This window comes from Ranitomeya imitator, chromosome 5 (assembly GCF_032444005.1).
Source record: "Ranitomeya imitator isolate aRanImi1 chromosome 5, aRanImi1.pri, whole genome shotgun sequence".
Classification (NCBI taxonomy): domain Eukaryota; kingdom Metazoa; phylum Chordata; class Amphibia; order Anura; family Dendrobatidae; genus Ranitomeya; species Ranitomeya imitator.
Genome location: NC_091286.1, coordinates 412,551,123 through 412,577,319, shown reverse-complemented (window position 1 = coordinate 412,577,319; position 26,197 = coordinate 412,551,123). Strand labels below are relative to the sequence as shown.

General features: G+C 50.4%; 1 protein-coding gene across 1 annotated transcript in view; it reads right to left on the bottom strand.

The window, feature by feature from the left end:
* Positions 1–26,197, bottom strand: part of LOC138638052 (intestinal-type alkaline phosphatase-like) — a 119,597-nt gene that overhangs the window by 64,979 nt on the left and 28,421 nt on the right. The window contains exon 4 of the mRNA XM_069727022.1: positions 20,421–20,595. Within this exon, the coding sequence (XP_069583123.1) occupies positions 20,421–20,595 (175 nt within the window). The remainder of the gene's footprint in view (positions 1–20,420; positions 20,596–26,197) is intronic.

Below are 26,197 nucleotides of genomic sequence, written 5' to 3'. Positions count from 1 at the left end.
TCGCTCTTGAAATTATGCTCCTTGCAAACGCTGAACTACACACTCATGTAATGTGTCCCCTCACACCGTCCAACCGTCCCGGAGGTGGGACTTTCCTTTGTAAAGTGACGCAGCACAGCCGTCATTGCTACCCCCTTGGCACCGTGCGCTGCCTCCTTAGCGTTGTTTGATTCCGTCATGGACCCTGCGCTGTTATGTTATCCCTTGGCCATGCACAGTTTGCGCTGCCCGTCCTCTGACATCATTTGTTGTCGTCCTGGCTGCGCCTGTGCGTCCACGCTGCCCGAAATCACACCTCGCAGTGTCGTCTAATGTGATCCCACAGTGGGCCTGGTATCCATGGCCATGCGCAGTGCATATACTAGACTCTCACTCCCCTTCTTCACGCTTCTTCAGACTAGGCGGCGTCAGCTGATCCCTAATAGCATGCCACGGCCGTGACGCCGCACAGTCTGAAGAAGCAGGAAGGAGGTGAGTGAGAGGCGATGATATGCACTGCGCATGCCCATGGATCCCTGGCCCGCAGTGGGACTACATTAGATGACACTGCAAGGTTGGATCTCGGGCAGCTTGGACGCACAGGCACTGCCAGCCTGACACCTACATGATGTCAGAAGACGGGCACCGCTAACTGTGCATGGCCAAGGGATAACATTACAGCGCGGGCTCCATGACAGAACCAAACAACGTTGAGGAGGTGGCGCCTGGCACCAAGGGGGTTGGAATGACGGCTGTGCTGTGTCACATTACAAAGGAAAGTCCCACTTCCGGGATGGTTTGACGGTGTGAGGGGACACATTATATGAGTGTGTACTTCAGCGTTTGCAAGGAGCATAATTTTCGGAGCCACCATTTTCCATGTGCAGTATTACTGCTGTACAAGATGGCTCTTTCAGCAACAAATGCCTGGGGGGGGGGTTAAAGGTTCCCTTTCAACTTGCTCCACTGCAGGCTTCGGCCTACACTCTGCTCCTCTTTGATTCCCTGGGTTTCAACACTGTCAGTTGCCACCTGGAAGTGTTGTCTACACAGAAAAAACACTAGGTGATGTGTCAGTGGGGTTCAGCACCGCCAGCTGTTCCCCTGCTGTGTAGTCGGCAACGTGTCCAGCACAAGCCACGCTGGCACAACAGAACAAAAGCTGCCACCAGTGCAGGCTTCGGCCTACACTCTGCTCCTCTCCTCCTCCTGCTGACCCTGGGCTCAAACACCGCCAGTTTCTGCCCGGAAGTGCTAGCTGCACAGAGAAAAACACCAGCCAATGTGTTATTGGGGTTGAGCACCGCCAGCTGTTCCCCTGCTGTGTAGCCGGCAACGTGACCTGCAAACGCCACGCAGGCACATGAACTGAAATTGAAGGGAGCCTGCCCCCCACCCCCAGGTGTTTCTATGTATAATAGCCATCTTGTACAGCAGTACTGCTGCATTTGTACAAGGTGGCTGACTTTTTCTCCTTGCCCACGTTTAATTAAACACGTACTAAATGTGTCTCATTGAGACCATTCCACTGTCCCTGAGGTGTGACTTTCCTTTCTAATGATACGCAGCACCACCCTTGTTAGCGCTGCCCGTCTTTTGACATCATTGGTTAGCTGGCTACGCCTATGCGTCTGCCCTGCTCGAAACAACGCCCCTCGGTGTCTTTTTTTTTGGACAGCGAGGGTGTGATTGATGGGCATGTGCAGTGCATATGTTTGCCTGTGTTCACTCATCTCCTTCCGCCTTCTTCAGACTGGGTGTCCTCATGGCCGCGGCAGGCGATAAGGGATCAGATGAGGCCGCCCAGTCTGAAGCAGGTGTAAGGACATGTGTGAGCGTCAAACATATTTACTGAACAAGGCCACGAATCCCAGCCACGCAGTGTGATTTTTTGAAAACACACTGTGGGTCTGGGATTCATGTCCATCGCTAACCGTAACGGCCGACATGAAATGAGGTCAGAAGACAGGAAGCGCTCACAGCGCATGGCCAAGGGATCACAATAGCGCAGACTCCTGTACAGCAAATAACAACGCTCAGGAATCTGCGCACAGCAGCTAGGTGTACATTTTTACACCTGTGCTGCATCTCCTTAAAAAGACAAGTCACGCCTCCACTACTGTTTGACAGTATAATGGGCTAAATAGTGTACGTGTTTTATTCAGCGTGTGCAAGGAGCAAATTAAATAGAGCAACCTTTTACTTGTGCAGCTTTAATGCTGCACAAGGTGTGGCTCTTGTACCTTTCAACACCTGAGGGGGGGGTTAAAGGTAACCTTTGAAATTGGTTCAACTAGGCTTCGGCCTACACTCTGCTCCTCTCCTCCTCCTGCTGACCCTGGGCTCAAACACCGCCAGTTTCTGCCCGGACATGCTAGCTGCACAGAGAAAAACACCAGCCAATGTGTTAGTGGGGTTCAGCACCGCCAGCTGTTCCCCTGCTGTGTAGTCGGCATCGTGTCCAGCACAAGCCACGCTGGCACAACTGACCAAAAGCTGCCACCAGTGCAGGCTTCTGCCTACACTTTGCTCCTCTCCTCCTCCTGCTGACCCTGGGCTCAAACAACGCATGTTTCTGCCCGGACATGCTAGCTGCACAGAGAAAAACACCAGCCAATGTGTTAGTGGGGTTCAGCACCGCCAGCTGTTCCCCTGCTGTGTAGCTGGCAACGTGTCCTGCAAACGCCACGCAGGCACATGAACTGAAATTGAAGGGAGCCTGCCCCCCACCCCCCCCAGGTGTTTCTATGTATAACAGCCACCTTGTACAGCAGTACTGCTGCATTTGTACAAGGTGGCTGACTTTTTCTCCTTGCACACGTGGAACTCAACAAGTACAAAATGTGTCTCATTACAGACCATTACAATGTCCCTGAGGTGTGACTTTCCTTTTTAATGACACGCAGCACCCCCATTGTTAGCGCTGCCCGTCTCCTGACATCATTGGTTGGCTGGCTGTGCCTGTGCGTCCCCCCTGCCCGACACAACGCCCCCCGTTGTCTCATATATTTTGACTGCGAGGGTGTGATTGATGGGCACGAGCAGTGCATATGTTCCCCTGTCTTCATCCCCTCCTTCCGCCTTCTTCTGACTGTGCGGCCTCATGGCCGCGGCATGCGATAAGGGATCAGCTGAGGCCGCCCAGTCTGAAGCAGGTGTAAGGACATGTGTGAGCGGCGAACATATTTACTGCACAAGGCCACGAATCCCAGCACCGCAGTGTGACTTTAGGAAAAGCCACTGTGGGTCTGGGATTTATGCCCATCGTTAACCGCACCGGCCAACATGAAATGAGGTCATGAGACGGCCTGCACTAACAGGGTATTGCCAAGGGATAACACAAGAGCGCAGTTTCCTGTACTGCAAATAACAAAGGTAAGGAATCTGCGCCCAGCACCTAGGTGTAAATTTGTACACCTGTGCTGCGTCTCCTTAAAAAGACTAGTAGTCACGCCTCCACTACTGTTTGACAGTATAATGGGCTAAATAGTGTACATGTTTTATTCAGCGTGTGCAAGGAGCAAAATAAAATAGAGCAACCTTTGACTTGTGCATCATTAATGCTGTTCAAGGTGTGGCTCTTGTACCTTGCAACACCTGAGGGGGGGGGTTAAAGGTAACCTTTGAAATTGGTTCAACTAGGCTTCGGCCTACACTCTGCTCCTCTCCTCCTCCTGCTGACCCTGGGCTCAAACACCGCTAGTTTTTGCCCGGAACTGCTAGCTGCACAGAGAAAAACACCAGTCAATGTGTTAGTGGGGTTTAGCAACGCCAGCTGTTCCCCTGCTGTGTAGTCGGCATCGTGTCCAGCACAAGCCACACTGGCACAACTGACCAAAAGCTGCCACCAGTGCAGGCTTCGGCCTACACTTTGCTCCTCTCCTCCTCCTGCTGACCCTGGGCTCAAACACTGCCAGTTTCTGCCCGGACATGCTAGCTGCACAGAGAAAAACACCAGCCAATGTGTTAGTGGGGTTCAGCACCGCCAGCTGTTCCCCTGCTGTGTAGTCGGCATCGTGTCCAGCACAAGCCACGCTGGCACAACTGACCAAAAGCTGCCACCAGTGCAGGCTTCGGCCTACACTTTGCTCCTCTCATCCTCCTGCTGACCCTGGGCTCAAACACCGCCAGATTCTGCCCGGACATGCTAGCTGCACTGAGAAAAACACCAGCCAACGTGTTAGTGGGGTTCAGCACCGCCAGCTGTTCCCCTGCTGTGTAGCTGGCAACGTGTCCTGCAAACGCCACGCAGGCACATGAACTGAAATTGAAGGGAGCCTGCCCCCCACCCCCAGGTGTTTCTATGTATAACAGCCACCTTGTACAGCAGTACTGCTGCATTTGTACAAGGTGGCTGACTTTTTCTCCTTGCCCACGTTTAATTAAACACGTACTAAATGTGTCTCATTGAGACCATTCCACTGTCCCCGAGGTGTGACTTTCCTTTCTAATGATACGCAGCACCCCCCTTGGTAGCGCTTCCCGTCTTCTGACATAATTGGTTGGCTTGTTGCGCCTGTGCGTCCGCCCTGCCTGAAACAATGCTCCTCATTGTCTTATTTTGACTGCGAGGGTGTGATTGATGGGCACGAGCAGTGCATATCTTCACCTGTCTTAACTCATCTCCTTCCACCTTCTTTAGACTGTGCAGCCTCATGGCCGCGGCATGCGAGAAGGGATCAGCAGAGGCCGCCCAGTCTGAAGCAGGTGTAAGGACGTGTGTGAGCGGCCAAAATATTTACTGCTCAAGGCCACGAATCACAGCACCGCAGTGTGACTTTAAGAAAAGGCACTGTGGGTCTGGGATTTATGGCCATCGTTAACCGCACCGGCCAACATGAAATGAGGTCATAAGACGGGCAGCTCTAACAGGGCATTGCCAAGGGATAACACAAGAGCGCAGACTCCTGTACAGCAAATAACAACGCTCAGGAAGCTGCGCCAAGCACCAAGGCGTTATTTGGGACACCTGTGCTGCGTCTCCTTAAAAAGCCAAGTCACGCATCCACTACAGTTTGACTGTAGAATGGGCTAAATTGTGTACGTCTTTCATTCAGCGTGTGCAAGTAGACAAATTAATAGAGCAACCTTTCACTTGTGCAGCATTAATACTGCACAAGGTGTGTCTCTTGTACTTTGTAACACCTGAGGGGGGGTTAAAGGTTTACTTTGAAATTGGTTCAAATAGGCTTCGGCCTACACTCTGCTCCTCTCCTCCTCCTCCTGCTTCAACACGGGCTCTAACATCGCTAGTTTTTGCCCGCAAGTGCTAGCTGCACAGAGAAAAACACACGCCATTGTGTTAGTGGGGTTCAGCAACGCCAGCTGTTCCCCCACTGTGTAGCCGGCAAAGTGTCCTGCAAACGCAACGCAGACACAAAGCTGCCTCCAGTGCAGGCTTCGGCCTACACTCTGCTCCCCCTGCTTACCCTTAGCTCCAACACCGCTAGTTGGGGCTCTAGGAAGACAATCTTTAATAGGCAACGCATCTGGGTTCCATCACCGCCAGCTGGTTCTCGGCAGTGTTCTTGTCACAGGTACTCCCTCGTGCCAAGCCTGGTTTCAGCACCGTCAGCTGTTTCCGGGTTGTGTCAAGCTCACTGAGACGCCTATGCTTGCCCCGTCGTGGTGCTGTCGGGTTAGCCAACTCCAGGGTGCCTCCAGTTTAGGAGCTTCCTATGTGGGCTGCGTGAACTGGTAGTCAAGGCTGGTTCTGTAGTGCCAGTAGGCCCAGCTCCCCCTGTAGGACTGTTGGGGTTCGGTAACTGCGGCTGCCTCGCGGCCTAGCTGTTCTCTCCTCTCCTGTGGGCCTTCGGGTCCACCTCCTGGTTCCAGCACCGTCAGCTGGTTCCAGGCTGAGCCTTTGGCTTAGGGGCCTCCTCCTGGGTATCCGAGTTCCGCCAACGCCAGGCGGTCCTTGGTAGTGCTTTTAAGCGCGGGCACCTACAGCTTAGTAACCGGGTTCCAGCACCGCCAGCTGGTCCTCGGTCGTGCCATTGGCTCTTGCACACTGGGGCAACGCATCTGGGTTCCAGCACCGCCAGCTGGTTCTCGGCAGTGTTCTTGTCACAGGTACTCCCTCGTGCCAAGCCTGGTTTCAGCACCGTCAGCTGTTTCCGGGTTGTGTCAAGTTCACTGACACGCCTATGCTTGCCCCGTCGTGGTGCGGTCGGGTTAGCCAACTCCAGGGTGCCTCCAGTTTAGGAGCTTCCTATGTGGGCTGCGTGAACTGGTAGTCAAGGCTGGTTCTGTAGTGCCAGTAGGCCCAGCTCCCCCTGTAGGACTGTTGGGGTTCGGTAACTGCGGCTGCCTCGCGGCCTAGCTGTTCTCTCCTCTCCTGTGGACCTTGGGGTCCACCACCTGGTTCCAGCACCGTCAGCTGGTTCCGGGCCGAGCCTTTGGCTTAGGTGCCTCCTCCTGGGTATCCGAGTTCCGCCAACGTCAGGCGGTCCTTGGTAGTGCTTTTAAGCGCGGGCACCTACAGCTTAGTAACCGGGTTCCAGCACCGCCAGCTGGTCCTCGGTCGTGCCATTGGCTCTTGCACACTGGGGCAACGCATCTGGGTTCCAGCACCGCCAGCAGGTTCTCGGCAGTGTTCTTGTCACAGGTACTCCCTCGTGCCAAGCCTGGTTTCAGCACCGTCAGCTGTTTCCGGGTTGTGTCAAGTTCACTGACACGCCTATGCTTGCCCCGTCGTGGTGCGGTCGGGTTAGCCAACTCCAGGGTGCCTCCAGTTTAGGAGCTTCCTATGTGGGCTGCGTGAACTGGTAGTCAAGGCTGGTTCTGTAGTGCCAGTAGGCCCAGCTCCCCCTGTAGGACTGTTGGGGTTCGGTAACTGCGGCTGCCTCGCGGCCTAGCTGTTCTCTCCTCTCCTGTGGGCCTTCGGGTCCACCTCCTGGTTCCAGCACCGTCAGCTGGTTCCAGGCCGAGCCTTTGGCTTAGGTGCCTCCTCCTGGGTATCCGAGTTCCGCCAACGCCAGGCGGTCCTTGGTAGTGCTTTTAAGCGCGGGCACCTACAGCTTAGTAACCGGGTTCCAGCACCGCCAGCTGGTCCTCGGTCGTGCCATTGGCTCTTGCACACTGGGGCAACGCATCTGGGTTCCAGCACCGCCAGCTGGTTCTCGGCAGTGTTCTTGTCACAGGTACTCCCTCGTGCCAAGCCTGGTTTCAGCACCGTCAGCTGTTTCCAGGTTGTGTCAAGCTCACTGAGACGCCTATGCTTGCCCCGTCGTGGTGCTGTCGGGTTAGCCAACTCCAGGGTGCCTCCAGTTTAGGAGCTTCCTATGTGGGCTGCGTGAACTGGTAGTCAAGGCTGGTTCTGTAGTGCCAGTAGGCCCAGCTCCCCCTGTAGGACTGTTGGGGTTCGGTAACTGCGGCTGCCTCACGGCCTAGCTGTTCTCTCCTCTCCTGTGGGCCTTCGGGTCCACCTCCTGGTTCCAGCACCGTCAGCTGGTTCCAGGCCGAGCCTTTGGCTTAGGTGCCTCCTCCTGGGTATCCGAGTTCCGCCAACGCCAGGCGGTCCTTGGTAGTGCTTTTAAGCGCGGGCACCTACAGCTTAGTAACCGGGTTCCAGCACCGCCAGCTGGTCCTCGGTCGTGCCATTGGCTCTTGCACACTGGGGCAACGCATCTGGGTTCCAGCACCGCCAGCTGGTTCTCGGCAGTGTTCTTGTCACAGGTACTCCCTCGTGCCAAGCCTGGTTTCAGCACCATCAGCTGTTTCCGGGTTGTGTCAAGTTCACTGACACGCCTATGCTTGCCCCGTCGTGGTGCGGTCGGGTTAGCCAACTCCAGGGTGCCTCCAGTTTAGGAGCTTCCTATGTGGGCTGCGTGAACTGGTAGTCAAGGCTGGTTCTGTAGTGCCAGTAGGCCCAGCTCCCCCTGTAGGACTGTTGGGGTTCGGTAACTGCGGCTGCCTCGCGGCCTAGCTGTTCTCTCCTCTCCTGTGGACCTTGGGGTCCACCACCTGGTTCCAGCACCGTCAGCTGGTTCCGGGCCGAACCTTTGGCTTAGGTGCCTCTTCCTGGGTATCCGAGTTCCGCCAACGTCAGGCGGTCCTTGGTAATGCTTTTAAGCGCGGGCACCTACAGCTTAGTAACCGGGTTCCAGCACCGCCAGCTGGTCCTCGGTCGTGCCATTGGCTCTTGCACACTGGGGCAACGCATCTGGGTTCCAGCACCGCCAGCTGGTTCTCGGCAGTGTTCTTGTCACAGGTACTCCCTCGTGCCAAGCCTGGTTTCAGCACCGTCAGCTGTTTCCGGGTTGTGTCAAGTTCACTGACACGCCTATGCTTGCCCCGTCGTGGTGCGGTCGGGTTAGCCAACTCCAGGGTGCCTCCAGTTTAGGAGCTTCCTATGTGGGTTGCGTGAACTGGTAGTCAAGGCTGGTTCTGTAGTGCCAGTAGGCCCAGCTCCCCCTGTAGGACTGTTGGGGTTCGGTAACTGCGGCTGCCTCGCGGCCTAGCTGTTCTCTCCTCTCCTGTGGACCTTGGGGTCCACCACCTGGTTCCAGCACCGTCAGCTGGTTCCGGGCCGAGCCTTTGGCTTAGGTGCCTCCTCCTGGGTATCCGAGTTCCACCAACGTCAGGCGGTCCTTGGTAGTGCTTTTAAGCGCGGGCACCTACAGCTTAGTAACCGGGTTCCAGCACCGCCAGCTGGTCCTCGGTCGTGCCATTGGCTCTTGCACACTGGGGCAACGCATCTGGGTTCCAGCACCGCCAGCTGGTTCTCGGCAGTGTTCTTGTCACAGGTACTCCCTCGTGCCAAGCCTGGTTTCAGCACCGTCAGCTGTTTCCGGGTTGTGTCAAGTTCACTGACACGCCTATGCTTGCCCCGTCGTGGTGCGGTCGGGTTAGCCAACTCCAGGGTGCCTCCGGTTTAGGAGCTTCCTATGTGGGCTGCGTGAACTGGTAGTCAAGGCTGGTTCTGTAGTGCCAGTAGGCCCAGCTCCCCCTGTAGGACTGTTGGGGTTCGGTAACTGCGGCTGCCTCGCGGCCTAGCTGTTCTCTCCTCTCCTGTGGGCCTTCGGGTCCACCTCCTGGTTCCAGCACCGTCAGCTGGTTCCAGGCCGAGCCTTTGGCTTAGGTGCCTCCTCCTGGGTATCCGAGTTCCGCCAACGCCAGGCGGTCCTTGGTAGTGCTTTTAAGCGCGGGCACCTACAGCTTAGTAACCGGGTTCCAGCACCGCCAGCTGGTCCTCGGTCGTGCCATTGGCTCTTGCACACTGGGGCAACGCATCTGGGTTCCAGCACCGCCAGCTGGTTCTCGGCAGTGTTCTTGTCACAGGTACTCCCTCGTGCCAAGCCTGGTTTCAGCACCGTCAGCTGTTTCCGGGTTGTGTCAAGCTCACTGAGACGCCTATGCTTGCCCCGTCGTGGTGCTGTCGGGTTAGCCAACTCCAGGGTGCCTCCAGTTTAGGAGCTTCCTATGTGGGCTGCGTGAACTGGTAGTCAAGGCTGGTTCTGTAGTGCCAGTAGGCCCAGCTCCCCCTGTAGGACTGTTGGGGTTCGGTAACTGCGGCTGCCTCGCGGCCTAGCTGTTCTCTCCTCTCCTGTGGGCCTTCGGGTCCACCTCCTGGTTCCAGCACCGTCAGCTGGTTCCAGGCCGAGCCTTTGGCTTAGGTGCCTCCTCCTGGGTATCCGAGTTCCGCCAACGCCAGGCGGTCCTTGGTAGTGCTTTTAAGCGCGGGCACCTACAGCTTAGTAACCGGGTTCCAGCACCGCCAGCTGGTCCTCGGTCGTGCCATTGGCTCTTGCACACTGGGGCAACGCATCTGGGTTCCAGCACCGCCAGCTGGTTCTCGGCAGTGTTCTTGTCACAGGTACTCCCTCGTGCCAAGCCTGGTTTCAGCACCGTCAGCTGTTTCCGGGTTGTGTCAAGCTCACTGAGACGCCTATGCTTGCCCCGTCGTGGTGCTGTCGGGTTAGCCAACTCCAGGGTGCCTCCAGTTTAGGAGCTTCCTATGTGGGCTGCGTGAACTGGTAGTCAAGGCTGGTTCTGTAGTGCCAGTAGGCCCAGCTCCCCCTGTAGGACTGTTGGGGTTCGGTAACTGCGGCTGCCTCGCGGCCTAGCTGTTCTCTCCTCTCCTGTGGGCCTTCGGGTCCACCTCCTGGTTCCAGCACCGTCAGCTGGTTCCAGGCCGAGCCTTTGGCTTAGGTGCCTCCTCCTGGGTATCCGAGTTCCGCCAACGCCAGGCGGTCCTTGGTAGTGCTTTTAAGTGCGGGCACCTACAGCTTAGTAACCGGGTTCCAGCACCGCCAGCTGGTCCTCGGTCGTGCCATTGGCTCTTGCACACTGGGGCAACGCATCTGGGTTCCAGCACCGCCAGCTGGTTCTCGGCAGTGTTCTTGTCACAGGTACTCCCTCGTGCCAAGCCTGGTTTCAGCACCGTCAGCTGTTTCCGGGTTGTGTCAAGCTCACTGACACGCCTATGCTTGCCCCGTCGTGGTGCTGTCGGGTTAGCCAACTCCAGGGTGCCTCCAGTTTAGGAGCTTCCTATGTGGGCTGCGTGAACTGGTAGTCAAGGCTGGTTCTGTAGTTCCAGTAGGCCCAGCTCCCCCTGTAGGACTGTTGGGGTTCGGTAACTGCGGCTGCCTCGCGGCCTAGCTGTTCTCTCCTCTCCTGTGGACCTTGGGGTCCACCACCTGGTTCCAGCATCGTCAGCTGGTTCCGGGCCGAGCCTTTGGCTTAGGTGCCTCCTCCTGGGTATCCGAGTTCCGCCAACGTCAGGCGGTCCTTGGTAGTGCTTTTAAGCGCGGGCACCTACAGCTTAGTAACCGGGTTCCAGCACCGCCAGCTGGTCCTCGGTCGTGCCATTGGCTCTTGCACACTGGGGCAACGCATCTGGGTTCCAGCACCGCCAGCTGGTTCTCGGCAGTGTTCTTGTCACAGGTACTCCCTCGTGCCAAGCCTGGTTTCAGCACCGTCAGCTGTTTCCGGGTTGTGTCAAGTTCACTGACACGCCTATGCTTGCCCCGTCGTGGTGCGGTCGGGTTAGCCAACTCCAGGGTGCCTCCAGTTTAGGAGCTTCCTATGTGGGCTGCGTGAACTGGTAGTCAAGGCTGGTTCTGTAGTGCCAGTAGGCCCAGCTCCCCCTGTAGGACTGTTGGGGTTCGGTAACTGCGGCTGCCTCGCGGCCTAGCTATTCTCTCCTCTCATGTGGACCTTGGGGTCCACCACCTGGTTCCAGCACCGTCAGCTGGTTCCGGGCCGAGCCTTTGGCTTAGGTGCCTCCTCCTGGGTATCCGAGTTCCGCCAACTTCAGGCGGTCCTTGGTAGTGCTTTTAAGCGCGGGCACCTACAGCTTAGTAACCGGGTTCCAGCACCGCCAGCTGGTCCTCGGTCGTGCCATTGGCTCTTGCACACTGGGGCAACGCATCTGGGTTCCAGCACCGCCAGCTGGTTCTCGGCAGTGTTCTTGTCACAGGTACTCCCTCGTGCCAAGCCTGGTTTCAGCACCGTCAGCTGTTTCCGGGTTGTGTCAAGTTCACTGACACGCCTATGCTTGCCCCGTCGTGGTGCGGTCGGGTTAGCCAACTCCAGGGTGCCTCCAGTTTAGGAGCTTCCTATGTGGGCTGCGTGAACTGGTAGTCAAGGCTGGTTCTGTAGTGCCAGTAGGCCCAGCTCCCCCTGTAGGACTGTTGGGGTTCGGTAACTGCGGCTGCCTCGCGGCCTAGCTGTTCTCTCCTCTCCTGTGGGCCTTCGGGTCCACCTCCTGGTTCCAGCACCGTCAGCTGGTTCCAGGCCGAGCCTTTGGCTTAGGTGCCTCCTCCTGGGTATCCGAGTTCCGCCAACGCCAGGCGGTCCTTGGTAGTGCTTTTAAGCGCGGGCACCTACAGCTTAGTAACCGGGTTCCAGCACCGCCAGCTGGTCCTCGGTCGTGCCATTGGCTCTTGCACACTGGGGCAACGCATCTGGGTTCCAGCACCGCCAGCTGGTTCTCGGCAGTGTTCTTGTCACAGGTACTCCCTCGTGCCAAGCCTGGTTTCAGCACCGTCAGCTGTTTCCGGGTTGGGTCAAGCTCACTGAGACGCCTATGCTTGCCCCGTCGTGGTGCTGTCGGGTTAGCCAACTCCAGGGTGCCTCCACTTTAGGAGCTTCCTATGTGGGCTGCGTGAACTGGTAGTCAAGGCTGGTTCTGTAGTGCCAGTAGGCCCAGCTCCCCCTGTAGGACTGTTGGGGTTCGGTAACTGCGGCTGCCTCGCGGCCTAGCTATTCTCTCCTCTCCTGTGGGCCTTCGGGTCCACCACCTGGTTCCAGCACCGTCAGCTGGTTCTCGGCAGTGTCTTTTGCTCTTGTACCTTCTGCTCCCCATCCTGGTTCCAGTACCGTCAGCTGGTTCCGGGCAGAGCCTTTGGCTTAGGTGCCTCCTTCTGGGTATCCAAGTTCCACCAACGTCAGGTGGTCCTTGGTAGTGCTTTCAGGCACGGGTACCTCCTGCTTAGTAACCGGGTTCCAGTAACGTCAGCTGGTCCTCGGTAGTTCCATTGGCTCTTGGACCTTCGGCTACCCATCCGGGTTCCAGTACCGTCAGCTGGTTCTCGGCAGTGTCTTTTGCTCTTGTACCTTCTGCTCCCCATCCTGGTTCCAGTAACGTCAGCTGGTTCCGGGCAGAGCCTTTGGCTTAGGTGCCTCCTTCTGGGTATCCGAGTTCCGCCAACGCCAGGCGGTCCTTGGTAGTGCTTTTTAGCACGGGTACCTCCTGCTTAGTAACCGGGTTCCAGTAACGTCAGCTGGTCCTCGGTAGTTCCATAGGCTCTTGAACCTTCGGGTAGCCATCCGAGTTCCAGTTCCATCAGCTGGTTCTTGGCATTTTCTCAGCCTTCTTGTACCTTCTGCTACATTTCCAAGTTTAAGACCCTAAAGTCGACGACCCGGAAGACCACCCCGATGACGACGACCCGGAAGACCACCCCGATGACGACGACGGCGGAGACGATGACGGCGGAGACGACGACGGCGGAGATGACGACACTGAAGACGACGACCCTGGAGACGACGACATGGAAGACCGAGAAGCAGAAGAACAAGAGGCTGCAGAACAAAGAGCAGAAGAACATTAAGCATAAGACTTAATATCAGAGCAAAAGATATTATCTAAATTATATGCAGAAGAAGACTAAGCAGTGTATGGGGGTGAGTCCGTTCCTCCTCGTGGTGCCCCTGGATAAAGCCTGATGCTGCAGGCCAAACTGAACGCGGACAAATGTAACTTTTGTGACTGGCAAAATGGAAGGTGTAATCTTCCAACTTTTATAGATAACAACTACGGGAATGCCTGTCACAAATGAGAATATGATGAAGAAGTAGAATAGGAAGAATAATAACAGTGGAATAAAAAGAATATGTAGAATAGGAAGAATAATAATAGTTGAATAAAATGAATATGAAGAATGTAATAAAAAAAAAAAATAGGTAGAAGATGAAGAAGAAGATGAATAAGGTGAAGAAGAAGTTGATGTCAAAGATGCTGATGATGATGAAGATTAAAGTGTGGGAAAAGTAAAAAAATAAAATAAAAAAAAGAAGGGGAAGGGCGTGGAATAGTGAAACATCAATATCTGACAAAATAAAAAAAAATTTACATAGTCAATATCTTTTTCACTCCGAACGTCTTTAAAAAAAAAAAATTCATACTATTCTATTTGATTGGGCTAAACCTCATTGCCTTTAATGTCTCCGCCACCTCCCACAATACATCCTACATTATTCTTAGTTGTTTTCCTTGATGTAGAATGAACCTACAAGGAAAGAAAGGGTTTATTTTAATTCCGAAATTTTGGTCCCATTGACTTGCATTGGGATCGGATATCGGTATCGGCGATATCCGATATTTTTTGAATATCGGCCGATCCAATCCGATACCGATACTTTCCGATATCGGAAGGTATCGCTCAACACTAGTCCTCGTTCTTCTCTGCGCCTCTCACCATACCACCATATACACACTGGGAAGCCCTGGAGAAAATACTTCACCTGTGGGAAGGTATACCATCCAGCTGCTATAACATCACCCCAGGGGACCCCTTAAAGCAGCTTCAGTCACCCTGACCGAATACCACAGGTGGCGTCATGAACATAAACTTTATCCCTTTAAAGACCTTTCCCTTTTATACGTACATCCCAGGGCCACGGACCGGGTCAGCCACCGTGACATTCCCCTGTGAACCGCAGGACCTGGTACCGAGTACCCCACGTCCCCTGGGGGTGCTCAAACTACATTATTGTAAACTCTCAAGACCTCAGAAACAAATTTGGGCCACTTCATCTTTTTGTCCTCTTCCAAGGTCTGCTATATTTGCCACAGTGTTCGGTTGAAGCACTCACAGGCCTCGTTCCACTGTGGATGATATGGCGTGGTTCAGGATTTGTCTATTCCAGAGATATGATACAGTTCATCCATCACTCACCCTTGGAAGCAGGCCCCTTGGTCAGAGTGAATTCGCTTTGGGCATCAATATATTCGAATTAAGTCCTGACAGTACCGGCATAGTGAATACAGTCTATCCCACCGGCAATGTCACTGTGGCTTTGGGCGGTATCAATACTTCTGATAAATTCTGAATTTGACTGACTCGCTCTATTTGCTGGAACACCTTCTTACTGGCCAGGTCACTGCTAAGAATTGTCCCACTTCTTTTAGCACATTCATGCCCAGGGTTACAATGGGTCCTCCGCCTTTGGACCCCTTTGTCAACACTATTCCTTTTCGGCCCAGATCCTTTCAGCACACCCGGACAGACATCCACACTACTCCTGGTACTGGTATGGGCAGTTGATTAGCTGCCACCAGTCGAATGGCATGTTCTTTTCTGGAGTGAGCAACTTTGAGAAAATGGCTGTGGAGATACGCCTCTGCCATTGTTGTCACCTGAGACCCCATGTGCATCAAGCAGCAATTGCGTTGCCCATTGTTTTCAGCCCAGGTAATGGGCCTCTCAGAGACAATATGTTCAGAATCCTCCCTTCCACCCCTTGAGGCTCAAAACCTCACAGTATGCTTCACAACTGTGGGGCGCATTAGTTTAACGGGCGTCCCCGTCTCCTTTTTCGATTTGCACAGTCTCTTGAAATATGCCCCCTTCCACCGCAGGTCCAACACTCCAGCTCGTGTTCTACGGCTGTGAGAACATGGGTCTCTCTCTCCAAGCCCAGACCCGGATTTAGGCATAGGCGTTCCTTTAAGATCTGCTTCAGAGATGGATCCTTCAGTCTAGCAATGAGTAGGTCCCACAGCATTTCGTCCAAGAGACCCAGTCCTCGGTGCTCTTCTTGGTGATATGGGCCGTTACTTCCTGCAATGCATTAGCATACTGAGCTATGGTCTCACCTTCCTCTTGGACCTGCTGTAACAACCCCATGCAGAAGTGCCCTGGGTCTCTGGTATCACCATGCATATCCTCCAAAATTTTTATCACCTTTTCTACAGTGTCACGATTCCTACATGGGCAGAACATAACCGTTTGCTGGACCTCCCCGACAAGGGTCAGGAAGGCTAACTTCGCCAGAAAGAACGGGGTCAGCGGTACATGTGTAGCATGCTTTTCAGCCTCTGTACCAAGTCCCACAGCATCACTCTGCTCCCTATGAACTTGGGAACGTTGCTGAGCATATCCCCCAAGAGTATATTTCCCTTGTCGGGCACAGTCACAGACTGGTCCGCCAACTCTGTGTCTGACTGTTGAAACCTGCCAATATAATGTAGGTGCAACAAACATAGATCACGAGGCAGAATCAGCCAGGGGTTGATATATTGGTATTTTTAAACAATAATAACTTCTAAACAATTAGTGTTAGTAGATATGCAATTTAACAAAATAGAGGATCACAACAGGTTATGAACAAGCTAGTCTCTCAGTACTCTCAGTCTCTCAGTACTTCACAATAATGGCGCAACCAGTCTTGGGAGTCACTATTCAAAGGGAAAATAAACTCCAAGCAAATGTGGCACTAAGCACCTTAGGATTTTTTGAATGCATCCACTTCCAGGTAAAAATGTTCATAAAAATCCATTTATTTTCTCAAAACAAAAAAAGAAAAATAAATAAATAAATAAATATATTATATTTTTAAAATATTTTTAAAATACAGTACAACGCTTTTCGGCTGCTATTTTTACAGTGCAGCTTTCATCAGGTAGCAAAAGAAAAAAAAAACAGACATACAATAAGCACTATAAAGTGATGTTACAAGCTCCAAGTTTTCTTACTTATCAGGGCAGGATCCGGGATCAGGTTCTCCTTTCCTGACGAATATCTACATGGTAGCGTCTAAAGAGACAAATTTTTCTTATATATATAAAAGAGCAATTTAGTACTTTTTTTCTATCCAAAATGAGCTTTTAAATACATGGTGTTACATTGTTGCGAACAAACATAACATTATAATTATAGGTATATGTAATCATATAATTATAAATATGATTCCCTCTAATACTTTATCAATTATACTACTATCATCTCTACATGAATCAATTCATCATAAAAAAAATTAAAATAAATAAATATTAATCATAAAAAAAACTTTTTGAAAAAAAAACTTTTCTAAAAAGATTTTTCTAAAAAAAGAAAAAAAAACCAAAAAGGATTCTTTTCCTTTCTCCCCCCCTTCCCCCGTAAAAGGGAAAATTAAACTTTTGTTGTTATATTAACAAATGTGCAAACAACTGAGCTATTCATGACAAACCCTTATAGTACCGTCACACAGTGCAATTTTGATCGCTACGACGGCACGATTCGTGACGTTCGAGCGATATAGTTACGATATCGCAGTGTCTGACACGCTCCTGCGATCAGGGACCCCGCTGAGAATCGTACGTCGTAGCAGATCGTTTGAAACTTTCTTTCGTTGTCTAGTGTCCCGCTGTGGCGGCATGATTGCATGGTGTAACATATATCGTATACGATGTGCGTATAGTAACCAACGGCTTCTACATCGCACATACGTCATGAAATTATCGCTCCAGCGTCGTAGATTGCAAAGTGTGACAGCAGTCTACGACGCTGGAGCGATATTGTTACGACGCTGGAGCGTCACGGATCGTACCGTTGTAGCGATGAAAATTGCACTGTGTGACGGTACCCTTACACATTCTCTACTACATCATTAACCTCTTTCTGACCTCGGATGGGATAGTACGTCCGAGGTCATATACCGCGCTTTGATGCAGGGCTCCGGCGGTGAGCTCGCATCAAAGCCGGGACACGTCAGCTGTTTTGAACAGCTGACATGTGCCCACAATAGCGGCGGGTGAAATTGCAATTCACCTGCCACTATTAACTAGTTAAATGCCGCTGTCAAACGCTGACAGCGGCACTTAACCGGCGCTTCCGGCCGGGCGGCCGGAAATTAGCGCATCACTGACCCCCGTCACATGATCGGGGGTCAGCGATACTTCTGCATTGTAACCATAGAGGTCCTTTAGACCTCTATGGTTACTGATGCCGGCCTGCTGTGAGTGCCACCCTGTGGTCAGGGCTCATAGCACACCGGGATTTCTGCTGCATCTGATGATCGCTGCTATGTAGCAGAGCCGATCGCGTTGTGCCAGCTTCTAGCCTCCTATGGAGGCTAAATGAAGCATGGCAAAAGTAAAAAAAAAAGTTAAAAAAAGTGAAGAAAATAAAAAAAAAATATTAAAGTTTAAATCATCCCACTTTCGCCCCATTCAAAATGAATCAATTAAAAAAAAAATAAAACCTACACATATTTGGAATAGGCATAGGCAGCATCAATAGTAAAAGGTTGGTCACACAGGGTTAATAGCAGCATTAACGGAGTGTGTTACACCGTGGCATAACGCAGTCCGTTAACGCTGCCATTAACCCTGTGTGAGCGCTGACTGGAGGAGAGTAAGGAGCGGCCATTTTGCCGCCGGACTGTGCCCGTCGCTGATTGGTCGTGGCTGTTTTGCCGCAACCAATCAGTGATTTGGGATTTCCGTTACAGACAGACAGACAGAAGGACAGACAGACAGACGGAAGTGACCCTCAGACAATTATATAGTAGATGTATACCTATACTTATAATGTTACTAGATTGTGGCCCGATTCTAACGCATCGGGTATTCTAGAATATGCATGTCCCCGTAGTATATGGACAATGATGATTCCAGAATTTGCGGCAGACTGTGCCCGTCGCTGATTGGTCGAGGCAACCTTTAGGACATCATCGTCGCCATGGCAACGGCATTATGGCATTATGACATCTACGTCGATACTGTGCCCGTTGCTGATTGGTCGAGGCCTGGCGGCCTCGACCAATCAGACGCGGGATATCTACGTCCTTTATGACATCATCGTCGCTGTGCCCGTCGCTGATTGGTCGAGGCCTGGCGGCCTCGACCAATCAGAGACGCGGGATTTCCAGGACAGACAGACAGAAAGACAGACAGAAAGACAGACAGACGGAAAAACCCTTAGGCAATTATATATATAGATGTTTGTTCGCAACAATGTAGCACCATGTATTTAAAAGCTCATTTTGGATAGAATAGAAGTACTAAACTGCTCTTTTATATATATAAGAAAAATGAGTTTCTTTAGACACAACCATGTAGATATTCCTCAGGAACGGAGAACCTGATCCCGGGTCCCGCCCTGCTAATCCCTTCTAGGAACCCTCATAAATAAGAAAACTTGAAGGTTGTAACATCACTTTATAGTGCCTATTGTATGTCTGTTTTTATTTTTCTACCTGATCAAGGCTGTACTGTAAAAATAGCAGCCGAAACACGTTGTACTGCATTTTCAAAATATTTTAAAAATACTGTATAATTTATTTATTTTTTCCTTTTTTTGTTTTGAGAAAATAAATGATTTTTTATTAACATTTTTCACTGGAAGTGTATGCATTCAAAAAGCCTAAGGTACTTAGTGCCACATTTGATTGGAGTTTATTTTCCCTTTGAATTCACCACCTATGTGGATCCGAAGCAGGATCAACACATAGTTCTCCACAGTGAGCTGCACACCTTATTGGATTATATATACAACATATGGAGAAGAGTTGCCTAAAGAATTGATTCCTTGAGAATCTCAACATGCATTTCTTACCGATTGAAGGTGAGCATAACCATGACTAAAATAATTTTTTTACTGTTGGTAAAAACGTATTACGCTGATAGGAAGCGCCACACTTGTCTCTTTTGTTCCTTCTTTCCATAAACCAGGGTATTTCTAAAAGGAGTCACTATGTGAGTTCTCATTTGAAGCTCTGGCTCTAGTGGGGGTCACCAGGTTTTCCCGCTAGGCAGCAAGTATCTTCCTAACGTAGTCTATTAAAGCTTGCTGAGCCTCCCACGCACAAACCGGTCTCCTCCCAACCTGTAATCCTAGTTCCAGCTAACCCCAATACTATAGGTGATAGCTGGAGTGACGACCCTGCTTACTCGCAATGTTCCTTTTCTCTCGCAGGTGTGCATCTCCTGTCGCAGTCACCACATGGCTCTTCTCGGCTTGACCATCGACGGAAGCCTCTCAGGCTCGGGACAGAGAGGACTGGGCCTCAGCTCTTGTCAGGCGTAGTCAGACCTTGGAGGCTTGACCAGCGGAAGGCGCAGATCACAGCTCTGACCAGCGTAAGCTACACTCACAGATATTTTCCGAGGGAAATGGACCTTGCCAGCTGGTGACCGACACCCAGGTAGCGCAGACTCCCCACTGAGGCCTGTCATGTTGGTCTCAGCGGTGCCTCACATCTACCCCGCTCTGTTTCCTGGCACCAAAACTCCTCATGGTTTGGGTTGCACACAAAATCCTTCCCTCTGCAGATCTTCCAGCACAAATTGGCTCCGCTTACCAGCAGATTGCAGTCTCTCCTCATTAATGGCATATCCTGCACTAATTTTCCAGAGTGACCATAGTTTTTTGTTTCACTTACTGCAAAAACCAAGCTTGATTGCAACGAGATATGTTTTTTTCTGAAATGCCAGAGCGTTTTTAAGAACCATGGCAACAGATGAGATTAGTCTGGCAACACTCTAGCTTTTCTCCATTTTGCTGTAGGTGATTGATAGGTCCCCCTAACTATGTTCGTAGATGGGAGAGACATGAAGGGATACCTGGAGTGGGGTGGGGAGAAGCCGGACTCAAGTCACGATGGACTAGTAAGGTTCTCCCAATATTCCCAGCTTTTTTTTCAAATGATATTTCCCTGAAATACCAGAGCTTTTTAGGTAAAAACAAACAGGTCTGAATCATACAGCTGTGCCAGGCTCTGATTCATGCTGACATCAGTATTGTAGACTTGTCCTGGCTCTGGCTTTATCATGAAGCCTTGCTGCATCCTGCATTAGTATTGTTACCTGTTAATAGTAAGTATGGCTCTTTTCTAGATGTTTTCTTAGTTTTATGTCTTTTTTTTCTGTAGCTTGAGCTGCACAAATAGAATTATAGAATCTGTATAAAGTGTCCAATTAATGCTAACGTTTGTCACACTTTATGTACCTGCTGCCTTAGCTCTCTTTAGTACTGACTCAACCTCATTCCCAGCTTGAGTGCTACAGTTAGATCGTTTAGCAGCAGCCGTTAATCCAGAGGTTCCATAGTTTCCTTTCACTCCACAAAGATAAGCTGTTGCTGTACCTGCACTGTCAGGAACTTGGCGATCTATGTTATATGTCTGTGGAAATAAATGAGAGAAAATGTATTTTACTAAATAAATCATTCCATCATCTAAACAAATGGTACAGTATACCAGTAGGATGTGTCATCATTTTCTGATCTATGGCTGTGGGAGTTGTTTCTACAATATCTGCCAGACCCATCACAAATCTATGAAAGACAATTAAACATGTGCTTATGACTGGTGACTGAACCTTCAATTACCTGCCTCCTATTTTACATACTGCAAATAATATTGTTGGCTTTGAAAAAAAAAATGTACTTCAGCAAAATGCGCAGTAGCATATATCATTTGCCAATAGGGTTGAGCGAAACGGGTCGTTCATTTTCAAAAGTCGCCGACTTTTGGCAAAGTCGGGTTTCATGAAACCCGATCCGACCCCTGTGCGGGGTCGGCCATGCGGTACGCGACTTTCGCGCCAAAGTCGCGTTTCAATGACGCGAAAAGCGCCATTTCTCAGCCAATGAAGGTAAACGCAGAGTGTGGGCAGCGTGATGACATAGGTCCTGGTCCCCACCATCTTAGTGAAGGGCATTGCAGTGATTGGCTTGCTGTCTGCGGCGTCACAGGGGCTATAAAGGGGAGTTCCCGCCGACCGCCATGTTACTGCTGCTGATCTGAGCTTAGGGAGAGGCTGCTGCCGCTTCGTCAGAAGCAGGGATAGCGTTAGGCAGGGTCCATTAACCACCAAACCGCTTGTGCTGTAGCGATTTCCACTGCCCAACACCACCTTCGGTGTGCAGGGACAGTGGAAGCTACTTTTTTTTTTTTTTTCCCCCTCAGCGCTGTAGCTCATTGGGCTGCCCTAGAAGGCTCCCTGATAGCTGCATTGCTGTGTACGCCGCTGTGCAAACCAACTGCTTTTTTCAAAGCACAAATCCTCTTGTTTCTTCCTTTCTGCACAGCTATCTTTTTGGTTTGTACACACTTTTTATTTAATTTGTGCATCAGTCCACTCCTTATTGCTGCCTGCCATACCTGGCTGAGATTACTGCAGGGAGATAGCAATTGAAGGACACTCCCTGTTTTTTTTTTTTTTTTTGTGGGAGATTAAGATTGACATTTCTGCTAGAGTGCCATCCCTGTCTGTGTCATCTCTCACTCAGTGGGCCATAGAAAGCCTATTTATTTTTTTGCTTGATTTGGGTTATAAAATCTACCTGAAAAAATCACTACATCAATCAGTGGGAGAAAAATATTGGCCTCAGGGCTTGTGTGCCACTCTTGACTCCTGTGTGCATCATCACTCACTCAGTGGGCCATAGAAAGCCTATTTATTTTTTTGCTTGATTTTGGTTCTAAAATCTACCTGAAAAAATCACTACATCAATCAGTGGGAGAAAAATATTGGACTCAGGGCTTGTGTGCCTCTCCTGACTCCTGTGTGCATCATCACTCACTCAGTGGGCCATAGAAAGGCCATTTTTTTTTTTTTTTGCTTTATTTGGGTTCTAAATTCTACCTGAAAAAATCAATAAATCAATCAGTGGGAGATTAATATTGGCCTTTGGGCTTGTGTGCCAGTCCTAAGCGTGCCATCTCTCTCTCTCAGATAGTGGGCCATAGAAAGCCTATTTATTTTTTTTTTTTTTTTATTGGGTTTATAAATTTTCCCTGGAAAAAAAAAAAAAAGTGGGAGATTAATATTGGCCTCTGGGCTTGTGTGCCAGTCCTGAGCGTGCCATCTCTCTCACAAATAGTGGGCCATAGAAAGCCTATTTATTTATTTTTTTTTGGTTTTATAAATTCTCCCTTAAAAAAAAAAGGGAGATTAATATTGGCCTTTGGGCTTGTGTGCCAGTCCTAAGCGTGCCATCTCTCTCTGTCTCTCAGATAGTGGGCCATAGAAAGCCTATTTATTATTTTTTTTATTGGGTTTATAAATTTTCCCTGGAACAAAAAAAAAAAAGTGGGAGATAAATATTGGCCTCTGGGCTTGTGTGCCACTCCTGACTCCTGTGTGCGTCATGTCTCACTCAGTGGGCCATAGAAAGCCTTTTTTTGTTTTATTTGTTTTCTAAATTCTCCCTGAAAAAATCATTTTATTTTATTTGGTTTCTAAATTCTTCCTGAAAAAATCATTTTATTCTATTTTTTTTTTCCTAAAGTCTCCCTGAAAAAAAAAAAAAAAAAAAAACAAATCAGTGGGAGATTAATATTGCCCTTTCTGCTTGTGTGCCAGTCTTGACTCCTGGGTGTGCCATCTCTCTCTCTCTCCAATTGTGGGCCATAGAAAGCCTATTATTTTTTTTAGCTTGATTTGGGTTCCAAAATCTACCTGAAAAAATCACTACATCAATCAGTGGGAGATAAATATTGGCCTCTGGGCTTGTGTGCCACTCCTGACTCCTGTGTGCGTCATCTCTCACTCAGTGGGCCATAGAAAGCCTTTTTTTGTTTTATTTGTTTTCTAAATTCTCCCTGAAAAAATCATTTTATTTTATTTGGTTTCTAAATTCTTCCTGAAAAAATCATTTTATTCTATTTTTTTTTTCCTAAAGTCTCCCTGAAAAAAACAAAAAAAAACAAATCAGTGGGAGATTAATATTGCCCTTTCTGCTTGTGTGCCAGTCTTGACTCCTGGGTGTGCCATCTCTCTCTCTCTCTCCAATTGTGGGCCATAGAAAGCCTATTATTTTTTTTAGCTTGATTTGGGTTCCAAAATCTACCTGAAAAAATCACTACATCAATCAGTGGGAGATAAATATTGGCCTCTGGGCTTGTGTGCCACTCCTGACTCCTGTGTGCGTCATCTCTCACTCAGTGGGCCATAGAAAGCCTTTTTTTGTTTTATTTGTTTTCTAAATTCTCCCTGAAAAAATCATTTTATTTTATTTGGTTTCTAAATTCTTCCTGAAAAAATCATTTTATTCTATTTTTTTTTTTCCTAAAGTCTCCCTGAAAAAAAAAAAAAAAATCAAATCAGTGGGAGATTAATATTTACATTTGTGCTTCAGTGACAGTCCTGCGTGTGTGGCATCTCTCTCATTTGTTGCCACCAACAACAGAGTGTGTAACATTGTGCCTGATTTTCATTGTGGTCTCACTCACCTGTAAAGGGGTAGCTAAATCATACTGAAGTTATAGCTCACCGTGTAATTTGTGTGACAGCAACAAATACCGTTAGTTTGTTTACGTTTTTAAAACAATGAGGAAGTATGGTGGAAGAGGTCGTGGCCGGGGGCGTTCATTGTCAGCTGGTAATGAGGGTAGTGGTAGTGGTGGAGCATCAGCTGGTCGTGGGAAAAAAAATATTGCACCTAAGTCTGGAGCTCTGGAGCCAGGTTCGTCGTCTGGCTACACAAGGCCTCGAACGCTCCCTTTTCTGGGAGTAGGAAAACCGCTTTTAAAGCCGGAGCAGCAAGAGCAAGTTTTGGCTTATCTTGCTGACTCAGCCTCTAGCTCTTTTGCCTCCTCTCGTGAAACTGGTAAATGTCAAAGCAGCGCGTCGTTAGTGGATGTTCACGGTCAGGGACAAGTCGCTTCCTTGTCCTCTTCAGCAAAAACAACAACAGAGAAGAATGCAGCAGGCGACACAACGGGTTACTCCATGGAGCTCTTTACACATACCGTCCCTGGCTTAGAAAGTGAAGCAGTTAACAGTCCATGCCAATTACAAGTTGAATCTGACATGGAGTGCACTGATGCACAGCCACAGCCAGACTACTATGCTGGTCCTTTGACTCAGACCACAACATTGCCCTCGCAGGGTGCTGATCAAGAATCAGACCCTGATGAGACTATGTTGCCCCATCACGAAAGCTATACCACCGACCGCCACGGTGACACAGACGAAGTTGCACACGAGCTACAAGAAGAGGTAATAGATGACCCAGTTCTTGACCCCGATTGGCAGCCATTGGGGGAACAGGGTGCAGGCGGCAGCAGTTCTGAAGCGGAGGAGGAGGGGCCGCAGCAGGCATCAACATCGCAACAGGTTCCATCTGCCGGGCCCGTATCTTGCCCAAAACGCGTGGCAAAGCTAAAACCTGTTGGAGGACAGCGTGGCCATCCGGTTAAAGCTCAGTCTGCAATGCCTGAAAAGGTATCCGATGCTAGAAAGAGTGCAGTCTGGCATTTTTTTAAACAACATCCAATTGATCAGCGCAAAGTCATCTGTCAAAAATGTTCAACTACCTTAAGCAGAGGACAGAATCTGAAAAGTCTCAATACAAGTTGCATGCATAGACATTTAACCACCATGCATTTGCAAGCCTGGACTAACTACCAAACGTCCCTTAAGGTTGTAGCACCCTCGGCCAATGAAGCTAGTCAGCAACGCAACATCCCTTCCGGCAGTGTAGGGCCACCATTTTCCGCACCACCTGCAGTATCTGTGCAGGTTTCTTTGCCAGGCCAAAGCAGTCAGGGTCAGGGAATCACCAGTTTCGTAGTAGGAAACACTGCATCTAGGGCACCGGTGGCAACAATACCATCTCCCACCGTCTCTCAGTCTGCCATGTCCACCGGCACCCCCGCTAGTTCCATGATCTCCAGCTCTCCAGTCCAGCTCACCCTACATGAGACTATGGTTAGAAAAAGGAAGTACTTAGCCTCGCATCCGCGTACACAGGGTTTGAACGCACACATAGCTAGACTAATCTCGTTAGAGATGATGCCCTACCGGTTAGTTGAAAGCGAAGCTTTCAAAGCCCTGATGGACTACGCTGTACCACGCTACGAGCTACCCAGTCGACACTTTTTTTCCAGAAAAGCCATCCCAGCCCTCCACCAGCATGTTAAAGAGCGCATCGTCCATGCACTCAGGCAATCTGTGAGCACAAAGGTGCACCTGACAACAGATGCATGGACCAGTAGGCATGGCCAGGGACGTTACGTGTCCATCACGGCACACTGGGTAAATGTGGTGGATGCAGGGTCCACAGGGGACAGCAAGTTTGGGACAGTTCTGCCTAGCCCACGGTCTAGGAAACAATTGGCTGTAGCCGTTCGCACCCCCTCCTCCTCCTCTTCGTCCTCCTGCAGAAGCGATAGCTCGTCCACAGACCGCAGTCGCACAACCACTCCATCCGCAGCTGCCACTGTTGCACACCAGGTCTCCCATTATGGGGCAGCTACTGGCAAACGTCAGCAGGCTGTATTGGCTATGAAGTGTTTGGGCGACAACAGACACACCGCGGAAGTTCTGTCCGAGTTCTTGCAGAAAGAAACGCAGTCGTGGCTGGGCACTGTAGATCTTGAGGCAGGCAAGGTAGTGAGTGATAACGGAAGGAATTTCATGGCTGCCATCTCCCTTTCCCAACTGAAACACATTCCTTGCCTGGCTCACACCTTAAACCTGGTGGTGCAGTGCTTCCTGAAAAGTTATCCGGGGTTATCCGACCTGCTCCTCAAAGTGCGTGGACTTTGCTCACATATCCGCCGTTCGCCCGTACACTCCAGCCGTATGCAGACCTATCAGCGTTCTTTGAACCTTCCCCAGCATCGCCTAATCATAGACGTTGCAACAAGGTGGAACTCAACACTGCACATGCTTCAGAGACTGTGTGAACAGAGGCGGGCTGTTATGTTTTTGTGGGAGGATACACATACACGGGCAGGCAGTAGGATGGCAGACATGGAGTTGTCAGGTGTGCAG